Source organism: Tachypleus tridentatus, chromosome 11, assembly GCF_004210375.1.
Source record: "Tachypleus tridentatus isolate NWPU-2018 chromosome 11, ASM421037v1, whole genome shotgun sequence".
Classification (NCBI taxonomy): domain Eukaryota; kingdom Metazoa; phylum Arthropoda; class Merostomata; order Xiphosura; family Limulidae; genus Tachypleus; species Tachypleus tridentatus.
In genome coordinates this window covers 11,681,747-11,699,567 of record NC_134835.1, presented here as the reverse complement: position 1 = coordinate 11,699,567, position 17,821 = coordinate 11,681,747, and the positions used below count along the sequence as shown (strand labels likewise).

The following is a 17,821-nucleotide window of genomic DNA, read 5'->3' as shown; positions in this document are numbered from 1 at the left end:
GTTAGTAGAGACATACCGCTTGGTTAGTAGAGACATACCGCTTGGTTAGTAGATACATACCGCTTGGTTAGTAGAGACATACTGCTTAGTTAGTAGATACATACTGCTTGGTTAGTAGAGACATACTGCTTGGTTAGTAGAGACATACCGCTTAGTTAGTAGAGACATACTGCTTGGTTAGTAGAGACATACTGCTGGGTAGTAGAGACATACCGCTTGGTTAGTAGAGACATACCGCTTGGTTAGTAGAGACATACCGCTTGGTTAGAGACATACCGCTTGGCAGTAGAGACATACCGCTTGGTTAGCAGAGACATACCGCTTGGTTAGTGTAGCCATACTGCTTGATTAGTAGAGACATACCGCTTAGTTAGTAGAGACATACCGCTTGGTTAGTATAGACATACCGCTTGGTTAGTAGAGACATACTGCAGTTAGTAGAGACATACCGCTTGGTTAGCAGAGACATACTGCTTGGTAGTAGAGACATACTGCTTGGTAGTAGAGACATACTGCTTGGTTAGTAGAGACATACTGCTTGGTTAGTAGAGACATACTGCTTGGTTAGTAGAGACATACTGCTTGGTTAGTAGAGACATACTGCTTGGTTAGTATAGACATACTGCTTGGTTAGTATAGACATACTGCTTGGTTAGTAGAGATATACTGCTTAGTTAGTAGAGACATACTGCTTGGTTAGTAGAGACATACTGCTTGGTTAGTGTAGCCATACTGCTTGGTTAGTAGAGACATACTGCTTAGTTAGTAGAGATATACTGCTTGGTTAGTAGAGATATACTGCTTAGTTAGTAGAGATATACTGCTTGGTTAGTGTAGCCATACTGCTTAGTTAGTAGAGACATACTGCTTGATTAGTAGAGACATACTGCTTGGTTAGTGTAGCCATACTGCTTGGTTAGTAGAGACATACTGCTTGGTTAGTAGAGACATACTGCTTGATAAGTAGATACATACTGCTTGGTTAGTAGATACATATTGCTTGGTTAGTAGAGACATACTGCTTGGTTAGCGCAGCCATACTGCTTGGTTGGTGCAGCCATACTGCTTGGTTAGTAGAGACATACTGCTTAGTTAGTAGAGACATACTGCTTTGTTAGTGTAGCCATACTGCTTGGTCAGTAGAGACATACTGCTTGGTTAGTAGAGACATACTGCTTGGTTAGTAGAGACATACTGCTTGGTTAGTAGATACATACTGCTTGGTTAGTAGAGACATACTGCTTAGTTAGTAGATACATACTGCTTGGTTAGTAGAGACATACTGCTTGGTTAGTAGAGACATACTGCTTAGTTAGTTGAGACATACTGCTTGGTTAGTAGAGACATACTGCTTGGTTAGTAGAGACATACTGCTTGGTTAGTAGAGACATACTGCTTAGTTAGTAGAGACATACTGCTTGGTTAGTAGACTCAGATTACGAGTCGAACGCCTTAACCCATCTGGCCATGCAAGGCATTTACCTTTGTATAAGTTCAATAATCCGTTACGAAATAACAAACATCAAACCAACCCTATTAATGGTCATCGTGTTATTTATCACGAAATATACAAGAGAGTGAAAAAGACAGCCAAACCTTTCTGCATTTTCATGAATTTTTGTTTTCGAGCGTTGTTCTGTAACATGTAGAATTTTTTTTTGTAAAATTGTCTTACCCGCATCTGGAAGTTTCAATGACTTATCTTAAACTATAAAGCTAACAGGATGTGACATTTCTAAACTGCGGATCATCCATCATCATTGTACAGGATGAGTGTGTAGTCTCTGGCCACTTGCCACAACTATGTCAATATGAGTAAAAACATCTGCTTCTAGTTTCTCTTCGTTCTTCGGTGAAAAGCTCGTATCTTAATGTGTTCCACACCAAAACATAACGTTCGCCCAAATACAGTAAATAAATAATTGACCATTGGATGACAGTTCAGTTTAGTATACGTCTTGTATTCGCGTTTTAAAACTCCTTCACTATGTCGTTTTATAACTATCATATCTCAGACTCGAAAAGCTTCCTTGCTGTCCGTATATCCATGTGCATGTTTCCAAGTGAAACATGATAGTATTTACTCAATTTTCCTGGACTATCTGGTGTTTGATCGCCAGAAATTCATACTCATTGAATGTAATGGATAAATTCTTTTGCTAACTAAAATATGTAGTGAACATTTCTTTATTATTAATAATACCGAGACCAGCGTTTTGTGGAGAAGTCATTTTTGTTTATTTAACTGGTTTGGATTTTGGTTTCTTTTGAATTTCGAGCAAAGCTACACAACGGCTACCTGCGCTAGCCGTCCCTAATTTAGCGGTGTAAGACTAGAGGGAAGACAGCTGGTAATCACCACCCACTGCCAACTCTTTGGCTACTTTTTTTACCACCGAATAGTGGGATTGACCGTCACATTATAAAGCTCCAACGAATGAAAGGGGCGAGCATGTTTGGTGTGACCGGGATTCGAACCCGTGATCCTCAAATTACGTTGTTTGATTATTTGGTAAGCGACAGAACTATAATTAGAGATAGTTAAAATATACTGAGACACAATTAACCACTAAAAGAGTGAATTATATCAATCAGTGGTTTAATAATAAAAATTACACACTGAAACAGGAATGTGTGGTCAAGGGTTGATCACAATATCAAAGGTTGATATTGTGTTAACTACTTGAATGATATTGTGTTAACTACTAGAACAATTAAATAATATTCAACACCGAATAAATAGTTGGTTATACTCGTAGATACGTTTCTTCAACTTAAGTTAATGTAGTTAAGTGTAGTAACTTAAGGAAACATCTAATCACTTAATCAATACATCAGTGGATTGTAGTAATGTTTAGTATCATGAAACTGACCCGTAGTTTACGTTAATGACATTTTAGGAACACATCGTGAAATTTAGTCACTATGTTAATGACCCCATGCCAGTTTCATGGCTCACACCATTAAGATCCGGGTTTCGATACTCGCGGTGAGCATAGCAACAAGGGATGCATTGAATACCCCCAAAAGTTCACCTACACATTATTAGAGTCTAGAAGTAAGTTTGCAGGGTCTGTATTCGAATCTGACATCGAATATCGTGTTTCTAGATCCCTTCTCTAAAAACAAAACTGTGTGTCCCCTAGTTTGATCTCTGTTAGGGTTATGTTGCATTAACCATCAACTAAATTTTCTGTAAGGTATTTCTTTGTAAAAGGTAATCCATTTATTCCTGAAGATTTTACAAATTGAGGAACAGATTTCACATAATACAGTTTTTTCCTTTAGGTTCCCATTCATTGCCGTATAATGAGCACTGTATTGATCATTTCGCATCGTGCGTTTTTGAATAAGTAAACCAGATAATCATGTTTATGATCTTTTCTGGTTGAAATAACATCCTATAGTAAAAAATATTGATCAAGAAAAATTATGTTTAAATGTATCGTTAAACCCAGTTTCGACAACAACGCTGGGAACTAAAGATAACAAAATTGGACTAAAAACCACGCATAATGCATTTCGAGAGGTACATTTTATTTCGTTTCTAATTTGTATTAATAAGGTCGTTTGTTAAATGTTTTATAATTCAGAAGATTCGTTTCATTAAGCACATTTTTAATGGTAATTTCTACTTAATTTCTAGCTACTTGAAAACTTGTCTTCTTTATTGATTAATTAAGATGTAATCTAAAGGTTTATTTAAAAATATTTAATTTATAATTAATTATTATTAATTTAATTTGTACGGTTTATCTCAAGTGTAGAAAAGGGGTACTATTTCTCGGTCTACTTTTTGTGTTAGCTAGTACAGCGGTATGTCTACGGATTTACAACGCTAAAATCAGGGATTCGATACCCGTGGTGTACAGAACACAGATAGCCCATTGTGTAGCTTTGTGCTTAATTCAAAACAACAACTCAATTTGGGGTTATTTTACGAGAGAAATGCAATTATTAAAATAATTTTAATACGAGCGTCACCTAGTGGTGGTCTTCAACTGGATTTGTTTTGTTTCGTGAGGTATTTGTCACAAACAGTCAGATAGTTGCTATAAAAGGAACTAAGTTACTTAAAATATATTTGTATATATATTTATCATTGTTGATACGAAACTCTCAGCAAGATATTTAAATTCGTTTAACTATTTGGAAAGAAAGTTAAGACGGTCCCCCTTCGGTAAAACAGCCACTCTGGTGCATTAACGCAATAACTTTCAGTTATCCAGAGTAAACCGTATGTAACTATTCGTGATGCTAGAAAAACACATAAATTCAAGAAATCAATTTGATACAAAGAAATGAAACCCTATAACCCGAGCGCGTTCTAGAGGAGGACTTTTTTCTTTAAAGGGAATCGGTTTGACCCTGAAGAAGAAAGGTCCTTCTATCGAAACCGCTGGGGTTATAGGGTTTCTTATCTTGGTGTTACAAGCAACTATTGATTAGGTGAATTCATATACCAACACATCAGCCAACGGTTTTATCTGGGTAAGCATACTACATGGTTATGGGGAATTTCATTTTGTTGATTTCAAACTTACTGTTCAAGTTAACTTATTTTTGCATAATGTGCGACTGCTTTATAATTACTGGCTGAAGGAAAGACCCCGTCTCCGCAGGGACATGTTATTTTACAACAATGACGTACGTTTCTGTCACAATCTTCAGACTTAATGTAATTCATTGTGCAACATTAGCACCAAATTTATTAGCAAAATCTTCAGACTTAATGCAATTCATTGTGCAACATTAGCACCAAATTTATTTTGTACTACTGTCCAGATAATGCGCAACTTGCGCATTCCGATCCCTATCAGAAGCACTAAATAATGACTTAAGTGTCGGTCAGGGTATAAGAGCACTTGACTCGCAATCTGAGGGTCGTGGTTTCGAATTCCCGTCCTAACAAACATGCTTGCCCTTTCAGCCGTGGGGACCGTATACTGTGACGATCCGTTTCATTCGTTGGTAAAAAGAGTACCCCAAGAGCTGACGGTGGGTGGTGACGACCAGCTGTCTTCACTCGAGTTTATTACTGTTATATTAGGGTCGGCTAACGCAGATAGTCCTCGAGCAACTCTGCGCGATATTCGAAACAAACCAATACGTTAGGTTGCATATAAAGTAATTTGTGTGTGTCACGTCGTCCAATTTTAAAATATGAACAATCATACGCATGTTAAGAAAGAACTTTTATTCAACGGTAATAACAACAATGGTCTTGTCATTGTTTCACTGCCCCAACCCAGTGACACAGCATTACGTCTGTGGACTTATAACGCTAGAAACTCAGTACAGATAGCCCATTGTATAGATTTATGTTTACATTAAAGTAAACAAATCATTGTTTTATTACTTTTTGATTATAAACGAGTTAAGAGGCTCCTATCTTCGAGGTTTTTCCGAACTACATTAATTTCTAAAATTTATTGACAGCGGACTGCGTAACGTGAAGAGCTTGTATCTGAAAGTTATAGAAAATTAAACTTGTTTACTTTCAATTTGAATTATTCGTAGTTAGTTTGTAGTTCATTAATGTTATTTTTAATTAATCATTACAAATCATTGTTCAGAGACAACACAAGAAACAGCAACATATTTCATACCACATGTAGTATATGTTAGTAACGAAAAGAATAGACAACACAAGAAACAGTAATAATTTCATACCACATGTAGTATATGTTAGTAACGAAAAGAATAGACAACACAAGAAACAGCAACATATTTCATACCACATGTAGTATATGTTAGTAACGAAAAGAATAGACAACACAATAAACAGCAACATATTTCATATCACATGTAGTATATGTTAGTAACGAAAAGAATGGACAACACAAGAAACAGCAATAATTTCATACCACATGTAGTATATGTTAGTAATGAAAAGAATGGACAACACAAGAAACAGCAATAATTTCATACCACATGTAGTATATGTTAGTAATGAAAAGAATGGACAACACAAGAAACAGCACCATATTTCATACCACATGTAGTATATGTTAGTAATGAAAAGAATGGACAACACAAGAAACAGCAATAATTTCATACCACATGTAGTATATGTTAGTAACGAAAAGAATGGACAACACAAGAAACAGCAACATATTTCATATGACATGTAGTATATGTTAGTAACGAAAAGAATAGACAACACAAGAAACAGCAATAATTTCATACCACATGTAGTATATGTTAGTAATGAAAAGAATGGACAACACAAGAAACAGCAATAATTTCATACCACATGTAGTATATGTTAGTAATGAAAAGAATAGACAACACAAGAAACAGCAATAATTTCATATCACATGTAGTATGTGTTGGTAATGAAAATAATGAAAGTTAGTACTACACTTGAGAATAAAGAGACCCGAACTCCCGTGACGAATATGTTACTCGTGTCTTTGCACCAATCACAATCAACACTTTGTGTTTTCTCGATTAAATTTCTCACCAACAACTTTGTTATTCTTCATGAAACACAACAGTTATGGTAATTTACAATAATTTCTTACACCTTTTACTGGGTTACTAGAAAGGCCTACAGTAGATATACTCTTCGAGACCTAGACTTTTGAAATCAAACTCGTGTGAAGACTGCTGAGATGAATTTCAATGCATTTAATATTAATATTTAATTTTCATACAAAGATTCAATTTTTGATATTAATTTTTAAACTAATGACATCATTATTGTGAAAATTTGTCAACCTGTACATAATGTGAGCATACTGAAGTAAAGTTAAGTTATAAATACCAATTTTACGCTCAATTCAAGTTTCTTAAACTTCTAATGGGATTATCGTATCAGAAGTAAAGTTTTTAGATACTGATTTTAAATAAAATAATGTTAAAAGGAAATCGCTCTTTCCAGAGACTGCTCCACCTTTATACGGTTCATGAGAATCATCAACATGATTATAACACGCGTTTCCTTTATTATTATGATGAGAAATGAACGAAATTACCGCCGACAGAGCGTAGCATGTCTCTACTAAACAATTGTTTTCTCAAACAAAGCATTTCGAAGCCTTAGGCTTAACGTCAATCTGTTCTGGCTTGAAAATAATGGTGATTTTATGCTGACTTTCACTTAGTCTGTGGTCATGTATCATTATGTACCTCTCAGTGTTCCGTCACACCTTGTTTTTATCTCAGTAATTTCAATGGAGATTATATTACCATAGCATATTTTTAATATATTAATTTTTTTACACAAAACAGATAGATAGATAACCAGATTGTATCGTCATACGTAAGTGGCAGTGTATGCAAGTAAGACTGTGACGTCAGTTAAGCGTTATTCATATGTGTTTTTAATCTCCAAAAAACTGCATGTTTTTACATTCAGGTGATAAAATTAACTTTCGTTTTATCAGTATTTAACAACTTATAAACAAAAGTTGAAATTTTTCATTATATGGTCTTTCCTTAATAAAAGCTATTAATAATGTATGTTTAAGTTCAAAAGCAATTTCACAAAAGATACGTTATTAATCATATAGCTCCCCAAAAATATTATCTTCAAAGTTGAAAACAGGGTTTTTGTCTCAGTACATAAAACATGTTTTTCGTTTGGTGAGCTTAAGACACTGTCCTAACAAATCTCTGCATCAATTTTACTTTAATATTCTATTTAATCAACAGATAAATGAAATTATTAGTAAATAAACACACATATAATCATACAATGCGAACAATATAAAGATATTAATCAAACTATTCACGTGAAAAGTTAGTTACGAGTAATCGTTTTTATTTGAACCCGGGTATTGTTGTGAGTTTGATTTGTTTGAATTTCGCGCAAAGCTACACGAGGACTATCTGCGCTAGCAGTCACTAATTTATCAGTGTAAGACTAGAAGGAAGGCAGCTAGTCATCACCACCAACCGCCAACTCTTGGGCTACTGTTTTACCAACGAATACTGGGATTGACCGTGACGTAATAACGCCTCCACGGCTGAAAAGACGAGAATATTTGATGTGACGGAGATTCGAACCCGCGACCCTCGAATTAGGAATTGAGTGCCTTAATCACCTGGCCATGCCGGGCCTTTGTTATGAGAAGAACCAAAACTTAGGTGAAAAATTTGATCTTATTAGAACGTTACTTGGCTGAATAAAAATAACTCTATCCTTTGCATTTTGTATGAATATGAAATAAAAGCACTATTTCTTTAAATAAATACGTTCGAATGAAACACCACTTTCTGTATTAATTTTTGTATTTTAACATAACCTTTTACGTCCCCTTATTTTACAAAATTAGGGTTATGTAAGCAACTGAAGTTATGAATTATTATCGTACGTTATAAGTACATATTTGAGTTTAATAATTGTTAATTTACTTAGATATTTTTGAGAGCTTAAAACCGATTATAAAAATAAAAGTTAAAATTGAATATAAATGTATTTCTACACACACGCACACACATTTGTATTGAGAGAGGAGACAGAGTTTTTTGGTTTTTTTAAATTTCGCGCAAAGCTACACGAGAGCTATCTGCGCTAGCAGTCCCTAATTTAGCAGTGTAAGACTAGAGGGAAGGCAGCTACTCATCACAACCCACCGCCAACTGTCGGGCCACTCTTTTACCAACGAATAGTGGGATTGACCGTCACATTATAACACTCCCATGGTTGAAAGGGCTAGCATGTTTGGTGTAATGGAGATTCGAACCCCTGACCCTGAGACTGCGAGTCGAGTGCTATAACCACCTAGCATACATAGATAAAAAGTGGTTTTAATGACACAGATGTTGTTGTTTTGAAATTTATGTAATTATGAAGAAGTTAACCATCAATTAGAGTAAGTGAAAGCATAATTTCTTTTTCCGTATTCATAACCACTCGTATATCAATATAATCCGTAGACCTAGTTATCATATCATATCCCTAGTCAGTAATTTAGTTAAGACTTCAACCCTCTGCTTAATCTCTTCCTTATCCATGCTTATGTTCACAATGTATTAATATGCGTAGATATCACGAAGCAAGTTTGTGAATCAACGGTTCCTTAGAAAGGTCGTAATTAATTGTTCTACGTCATTTTTTGTCATAAATTACGGATTAGCAGCTCGTGCTACATGTAAATAATTGTAGGTTAATGACTTTAATAACCTGCACTTCTTTTATAAAAAAAAATTAATTTCTGTGTATTGTTTGGCGTGTGATTATTTGTATATTATGATATTTAGAATTATAGTTTTGTTGGTATTAACTATATATACTAAGTCATGTTGCAACAACATGTGAGAAAGAGAAATGTGTGTGGATCTTTCGCTTTCATTAATTAATTTCCAAGAGATTTAACTATTATTTTCCACCTTATGGTATACAGCCTAATGGCTAGGTCAGAGACCCTTAAGAATTAGTAATAGAAACTGCTGTCTTACAACCTGTGAACAGATAAAAGCAACTAATCAACAGAACCCGGCGACCATTATGCCATTACTTTGTTTGTTTGTTTTTGAATTTCGCACAAAGCTACTCGAGGGCTATCTGTGCTAGCCGTCCCTAATTTAGAAGTGTAAGACTAGAGGGAAGGCAGCTAGTCATCACCACCCACCGCTAACTCTTGGGCTACTCTTTTACCAACGAATAGTGGGATTGACCATAACATTATAACGCCCCCACGGCTGAAAGGGCGAGCATGTTTGGCGCGACCGGGATGCGAACCCGCGACCCTCAGATTACGATCGCACGCCTTAACACGCTTGGCCATGCCGGGCCTATGCCATTACTATAAATTAACTAAGGGATTTTCGTTACAGTAATAACGATATTAGATCAAGGGATTTTCAGGTACATAATATTTTAAATTTGTATGTGTGTTGTTTATTAGCAATCCATCTTAAAATTGGGACTGTATAACCCTTCACTGTGACAATAGCCTATGCTGGCATGAGATAAACCTTACATGATGCAAAACATATGCTGTTCTATTTGGTGATTTTGCTGTTATATTATTGTATTATTAAGGCCTGGTAATAACCAGATAGTTAAGGCGCTCTACTCGTAATCCGAGGGTCGCAGGTTTGAATCCCCGTCATGTCAAACATGCTCGCCTTTTCAGCGTTATAATGTGACAGTCAATCCCACTATTCGTTAGTAAAAGAGCATCCCATTAGGTGGCAGTGGGTGGTGATGACTAGCTGTCTTACACTGCTAAATTAGGGATGACTAGCGTAGAGAGCCCTCTTGTGGCTTTGCGCGAAATTCAAAAAACAAACAAAAAACAAATCGTGTTATCACCACTCAGGGTGTAACTGAAGTATTTGGATTAGGAAACATTAGTTTCAAAAGGTGTTAGTGTTCATCTAATGAAACAAAGTGGCAACTTTCATACCAGTTCACCAGCTTGCAATAGCCCCACAACACTACTTTTAACAGTTTGTGTTTCAGGCACACTGAAGTCACACTTTTCCGTTTGGAGTTCTCATAACAATTTTTGCACCGGGTGTTAATGTATTTCGCATATTAAAGGTTCGAAATAGTTAATTTCCGCAAACTGTTGAAGGCACCAATCCAATATGGTGTCTGTTGTACTCTATAAGGTACTATAATTGTCAAGTTCAGTCACTAGCTATAAGCTTCCTGAAATATTAATAGTGATATACGTAATCCCCTTTATATTCCAAATGTTCATAGATTCTGAAGACAGATATCACTGAACACGCAGTTTGAGACACTAAGTAGACTGGCTTCAACTAAGATATCCTCAGTGAAGTTTGACATATACTTGCTCTTTCTATTGTCTTTCAGATGTGATATATTAATATAATACATACAAACAGTTTATAGTAGACGTTTTTGTATATCTAAGTTTAATAATTATTCAATATTTTTCTTATAGTTATTGAAAGCATCCTGGAACTGATCACCTCTGCAGATGTCACCAGTCTAGGATATCGCTATCTTTACGCTGTCCCATCGGTATTAATGGATAAATTTGAAAAGCTTTTCAAATTATTTTTTTTCTTTTCTAGGATTGGATTGGCCAGCTGTCAAAGGTGATGATAAACATCAAACCAATGTCTTTCTTAAGTTGACTTCAAATTTAGTCTTGAAAGGTCTTTTGGAGGTGTCGTTTTGAAGTCAATTTTATGTCATTATCGATCTAACCTGTTGAAGTTCAGTTTTATATTGGTTTTCACTCTTAAAATTTCACCCATTATTCTACTGGTTTGTTTACTTACTGATAAAGTCTCGTTTATTCATCTTTATTTTTGCAATAGCATGAATTTTATTCTATACTAACGAAAGAACCTGGCTTCGTTCGGGTCATTAGATTGATGTATTCCAATTTAATACGTCGGCATGTGTATTCTCAGGAAATTTTAGAATAACAGTAAAATCTTTTGTTGCTAAACAACAATACATCAAAATCACTGTTACCAAATCGCACTGGGGTTTCTACATATTAAAAGCTGTTATGTAAGGAACCACTTCTTCTCGATGTGTTTTTTTTCTGCTGGCTTGCCTTATTTAAAAAATATATATATATATGTTCACGCGCACGCGCACATCCACATAAGTAAGGTAAGTAATACCCGAGTGCACACACTTGAGGTCCATTTATTATGGTTGCAAAATTTCAGCTTCCTGAATTTGTTCTTCTCAGATCAATGATAGTAAACCAATACACAGACACGCAAGACATGAGTATCTGTCAGTCTGGCTGTGTGTGATATCTATTCGAAATATAAGGAAACATATAAACATAAGCTGAGACAAGTTGAAATCTGCATTCAGTCCTGTGAAAGTGTAATAACAATATTCCTTATAAGTTGAAATCTGCATTCAGTCCTGTGAAAGTGTAGTAACACTGTTCCTTATAAGTTGAAATCTGCATTCAGTCCTGTGAAAGTGTGGTAACAATATTCCTTATAAGTTGAAATCTGCATTCATTCCTGTGAAAGTGTAGTAACACTGTTCCTTATAAGTTGAAATCTGCATTCAGTCCTGTGAAAGTGTAGTAACACTGTTCCTTATAAGTTGAAATCTGCATTCAGTCCTGTGAAAGTGTAGTAACACTGTTCCTTATAAGTTGAAATCTGCATTCAGTCCTGTGAAAGTGTAGTAACACTGTTCCTTATAAGTTGAAATCTGCATTCAGTCCTGTGAAAGTGTAGTAACACTGTTCCTTCTATGTTGAAATCTGCATTCAGTCCTGTGAAAGTGTAGTAACACTGTTTCTTATAAGTTGAAATCTGCATTCAGTCCTGTGAAAGTGTAGTAACACTGTTCCTTATAAGTTGAAATCTGCATTCAGTCCTGTGAAAGTGTAGTAACACTGTTCCTTATAAGTTGAAATCTGCATTCAGTCCTGTGAAAGTGTAGTAACACTGTTCCTTATAAGTTGAAATCTGCATTCAGTCCTGTGAAAGTGTAGTAACACTGTTCCTTATAAGTTGAAATCTGCATTCATTCCTGTGAAAGTGTAGTAACACTGTTCCTTATAAGTTGAAATCTGCATTCAGTCCTGTGAAAGTGTAGTAACACTGTTCCTTATAAGTTGAAATCTGCATTCAGTCCTGTGAAAGTGTAGTAACACTGTTCCTTATAAGTTGAAATCTGCATTCAGTCCTGTGAAAGTGTAGTAACACTGTTCCTTATAAGTTGAAATCTGCATTCAGTCCTGTGAAAGTGTAGTAACACTGTTCCTTCTATGTTGAAATCTGCATTCAGTCCTGTGAAAGTGTAGTAACACTGTTTCTTATAAGTTGAAATCTGCATTCAGTCCTGTGAAAGTGTAGTAACACTGTTCCTTATAAGTTGAAATCTGCATTCAGTCCTGTGAAAGTGTAGTAACACTGTTCCTTATAAGTTGAAATCTGCATTCAGTCCTGTGAAAGTGTAGTAACACTGTTCCTTATAAGTTGAAATCTGCATTCAGTCCTGTGAAAGTGTAGTAACACTGTTCCTTATAAGTTGAAATCTGCATTAAGTCCTGAAAAATTGTAGTAACACTATTCCTTATAAGTTGAAATCTGCATTCAGTCCTGTAAAAGTGTAGTAACAATATTCCTTATAAGTTGAAATCTGCATTCAGTCCTGTGAAAGTGTAGTATCACTATTCCTTATATTCCTTGTTTTTGGAATTTCGCACACAGCTACTCGAGGGCTATCTGTGCTAGCTGTCCCTAATTTAGCAGTGTAAGACTAGAGGGAGGCAGCTAGTCATCATCACCAACCGCCAATTCTTGGGCTACTCTTTTACCAACGAATAGTGGGACTGACCATCACATTATAGCGCCCCCACGACTGAAAGGGCGAGCATGTTTGGCGCGACCGGGATGCGAACCCGCGACCCTCAGATTACGAGTCGCACGCCTTAACACGCTTGGTCATGCCGGGCCACTGGCAGTCACTAGTGTTTTACATACACGCACATAATACATTGTTCATTCTTATGCTTGAGAATCTACTATAAATTTCACAAGTCTCATTTAATACTATAAGTTACATGAGTTTCTAAATACATATCAAACTGACAGAAACATCGATATTAAAATATAAAGAACATTTAATAGTAAATTCGTTACTATTAATCTAAAACTATAAAAATGTCATACTTGCTTATTACTATTATTATTGTATTTTAATTAAAGCAAAAAAGTAACAACTTTATTATCAGTTCATTTTGTTTGTACAAATAATTAGTGTTGTGTGAGTGTCTTCATTAGATGCAGCCTTAAAGTCAGTTTTGTATTGGTTACAGTGTTTTGTTTCCTGATTGATTCACAGCATATTGTCTGACGTGGCTTTGTTAAAAGAATCACACACACACACTTTATCAAAATGTTGGCCAAACGTGATTATTGTATTATACCAAACAAGCTAGGCATGGCTGGGTGATAAATACGCTCGACCCGTAATTCGCAGGTTCGAATTCCTCTCACACCAAACATGCTAGCCCTTTATCTTTATGGTTGTTGTTGTTGTTTTGAAGTAAGCACAAAGCTACACAATCGGCTATCTGTGCTCTGCTCACCACGGTATTGAAACCCGACTTTAATTTTTTTTTAGCGTTGTAAGTCCGCAGACATACCGCTGAACCACTAGGGGGGGGGAGCTTATCTTTATGGAAAAGGACTTTTAATTTTGTGTTTAAAGCAAAGCTAGTGTTATCATATGTTAGTGGTAATATGAGGGTCCCGTGTTCGAATCCCTGTCACACCGAACATGCTCGCCCTTTCAGCCGTAGGGGCGTTATAATATGATGGTAAATCCTACTATTCGTTAGTAAAAGAGTAGCTGTAGAGTTGGCGGTGGGTGGTTTGGACTAGCTGCCTTCCTTCTAGCCTTACACTGCTAAATTAGGTCTTTAATTTAGTGTAAGACTAGAGGGAAGGCAGCTAGTCATCACCACCCACCGCCAACTCTTGGGCTACTCTTTTACCAACGAATAGTGAGATTGACCGCAAATTACAACGCCCCCACGGTTGAAAGGGCGAGCATGTTTAGCGCGACGGGGATGCGAACCCGCGAACCTCAGATTACGAGTCGCACGCCTTAACACGCTAGGCCATGCCGGGCCACTGGAGAACTACAGACTCTATGCTTCCATTCAAAGACCACCGAGAGAGCAGCTTATGACACTGACAGACTGAATGACTTTGGTTTTAAGACCCTGACAGTGACCTTGTTAAAAATGAAATAAGGGAGTATTACGTAGCACTGATTCTGCTTTATCATAGCTTTAATGTTACACGTTTAAATGCTCTATACAGCATGCAACACTCACAGACCTACACATGGACATAAGTGGACAGCTTTAATGAAACAATAAGTCACTTCAACTAGTTAATGAATTAACTATCGGGTTAAAATATTTTTAAAACAAAATACGTTTATTTCAGAAATCAAATGCCTCCAGCTTGTCAGACTCCACGTTCCAAATGTAGTAATTACCGGCCAGCCAGCATGGCTCAACTGTACCTACGACTTAGAAACGGATGCCCTGTATGCCGTGAAGTGGTACAAAAATGAAACTGAGTTCTACCGTTATGTTCCACGTGACATTCCCCCTGCCCAAACTTACAACCTCCCAGGAGTTTATATAGATGTAAGTAAAGATGTGTCTTTATGATGTCAGTTTCCAGAAAATATCATAATACATTTAGCTGATGTGTACACAATTATTCCAAGAGTGGTCCCCAGATCAGTATATCTTAATTATTTAAACATTATATCAGTATATCTTAAACAGTGAACAGTATATCTTAATTATTTAAACATTAAGCAGTTCTTGTGTTGATGTTGTTAGCAAAACGTATGATAAATATATATTACTCAAATAAATATAAATAGCAATAGGTTATCTACTAAGTGTCATTTTCATCACTTTAACATCAAGGTCAGTGTATTGTGTTTTTCTTGTTTTGTTTTGTTTTTATCGTTCAAATTCGCTTTGTGCCCACAGCGAGGACCTAACCCTGAATGTTAACGTCGTAAACCATAAAGCTTACAACTAAACGACTAGAAAACCTATTAGGAATGGAATAATGTAACTTTATACACAAATATATTCTTGTTTTTTATTTTAAAGAGTCACACCAAATTTGTAAACACACGTTAACATAATTTCACAAGTCTTAACTCTGATATTGAATTCAAGACATCTTAAAATATTTGATCATTACCAAAACAGTTCTTTTTTTTTTCAGCATTTTGTCTCAGTTGTTCCAAATATAAATGACACGATAACTAATGTACAATAATTTGCTAGAAAACAGCAATTATGTTCTCCTGTGCTCTTTAATTTTGATTTACCGCGCAACGTTCCAGGGTGTGTGCTGAAACAAACATACATATGTAACTGAAATTGAAAAGAAAGTTCGACTTTAGAACCACCTGAAGGGGAGGAGCTAGAGCTTTGAAGAATCTGTCATTTTCTCTTTATTTAATATCAATGAGTTGGAGTGTGGTCCACAGTCGACGGCTGTCTATAAAGTAGAAAGCTTTATGTTTGTCTATAAAAAACTATAAAGAGCATGAAACCATTCAAATTGTTTGATGCAGTTCAGAGGATAGATATAATACAATACAGGTGAATAACAATAAAAATTACAAAAATATTCGAGCTTCATTGATTCTACCTACGAAAAAAATCAATAAATAAATACTGGGTGAAACAACTCACGTTTAAACTTACTTAAAGACGGTTTGTTTGTTTTTGAATTTCGCACAAAGCTACTCGAGGGCTATTTGTGCTAGCCGTCCCTAATTTAGTAGTGTAAGACTAGAGGGAAGGCAGCTAGTCATCACCACCCACCGCCAACTCTTGAGCTACTCTTTTACCAACGAATAGTGGGATTGACCGTTACATTATAACGCCCCCACGGCTGGGAGGGCAAGCATGTTTGGCGCGACGGGGATGCGAACCCGCGACCCTCAGATTACGAGTCGCGCGCCTTATCGCGCTTGGCCATGCCGGGCCACTTAAAGACGGACTAACACCACTCGTCCAGTAAGCAATGTAATATTAAACTCCAAAAACTGTACACTGCGATTTCATATGCATCTCTTAAATAATGTTATACATTTAAGTTTCAGGTTTACGCTTTCTAAAACATTTATTATTTATAAACAAATATTCTCAGTTTTATACACATTTTTATAAATATTTTGTGTAGCAGCGCTTTGAATCATGTGTTTATAAATCGAATAAATCAAAGACTGTGAAACAAAATCGCTAATACAGCGGTAAGTCTACATATTTACATCGCTACAATTAGGAGTTCGATTCCCCTCGGTGGACTTAACAGGTAGCCCGATGTGGCTTTGCTATAAGATAATACACACACAAAAATCTCCAAAGTTTAATGTATTTCACGAGACAAAAGCGGTTGGTTTGTTTGTTAGAAATAGTCCTGTCCTCCTCGTAATGAAATAAATGAATATATTTATGTGTAAAAATATTCAAAATAAAAACTAAATATCTGTGTTTAACTATTTTTAAATGACTTGTAATATTTACAAATGTTTCCATTTACTTGTTAAAACTTAAAAGTCATATTCAGAACAAATCTATGCATTTAAATACCTGAAACATGTTTCAGGTTATTAGTCATTATAAGATTAGCTCCACATAGTTATATTCAAGTAATGAACTGCGATTAGTCCAACATTTGCTGTCGATCCGGCATGACCAGGTAGGTTAAGGCGTTCGACTCATAATCTGAGGGTCGCGGGTTCGAATCCCGGTCACACCAAACATGCTCGTCCTTTCAGCCGTGGGGGGTTATAATATGCCAGCCAATCCCACTATTCGTTGCTAAAAGAGTGGCCCAAGAGCTGGAGGAAGGTAGTGATGACTAGCTGTTTTCTCTCTAGTCTCACAATGTTAAAATAAGGACGGCTAGTGCAGATAGCTCTCGTGTAGCTTTGCGCGAAATTCAAATCAAACCAATTCCTCTTGTCTTATACTGCTAGATGAGGAATGGATAGCACAGATAACCCTCGAGTAGCTTTGCGCGAAATTAAAAAAGAATTATATTTGTTGTCGCTAGTACTAAAAAATTAATGATCCGTTTTCTTTCAGTTGGACAAGTCTCATGAAGGTCACGTGTATTTTAAAGCAACAGACATCGACACTGAAGGTACTTACAGATGTGAGGCGTCGGCTGAGGCTCCTTCTTTTCAAACTGTAATGGGAGAAAAGAAAATGAAAGCGTTCGGTATGTGACACTTGTTTTTATTTGAGCTTTCTCATGAATAATATTATCTTATGTAAGAATCTGGTTTTGAGTAACTCAGTTGGTCACAGATTACTTACCTGATTATAAAACATCACACAGATAT

General features: G+C 36.0%; 1 protein-coding gene across 1 annotated transcript in view; it reads left to right on the top strand.

The window, feature by feature from the left end:
• Window positions 1-17,705, top strand: part of LOC143231292 (uncharacterized) — a 38,403-nt gene extending 20,698 nt beyond the window's left edge. Inside the window, exons 2-3 of the mRNA XM_076465841.1 lie at window positions 14,878-15,083; window positions 17,562-17,705. Coding sequence (XP_076321956.1) covers window positions 14,878-15,083; window positions 17,562-17,705 — 350 coding nt within the window. The remainder of the gene's footprint in view (window positions 1-14,877; window positions 15,084-17,561) is intronic.
• The last annotated feature ends 116 nt before the right edge of the window (window positions 17,706-17,821 follow it).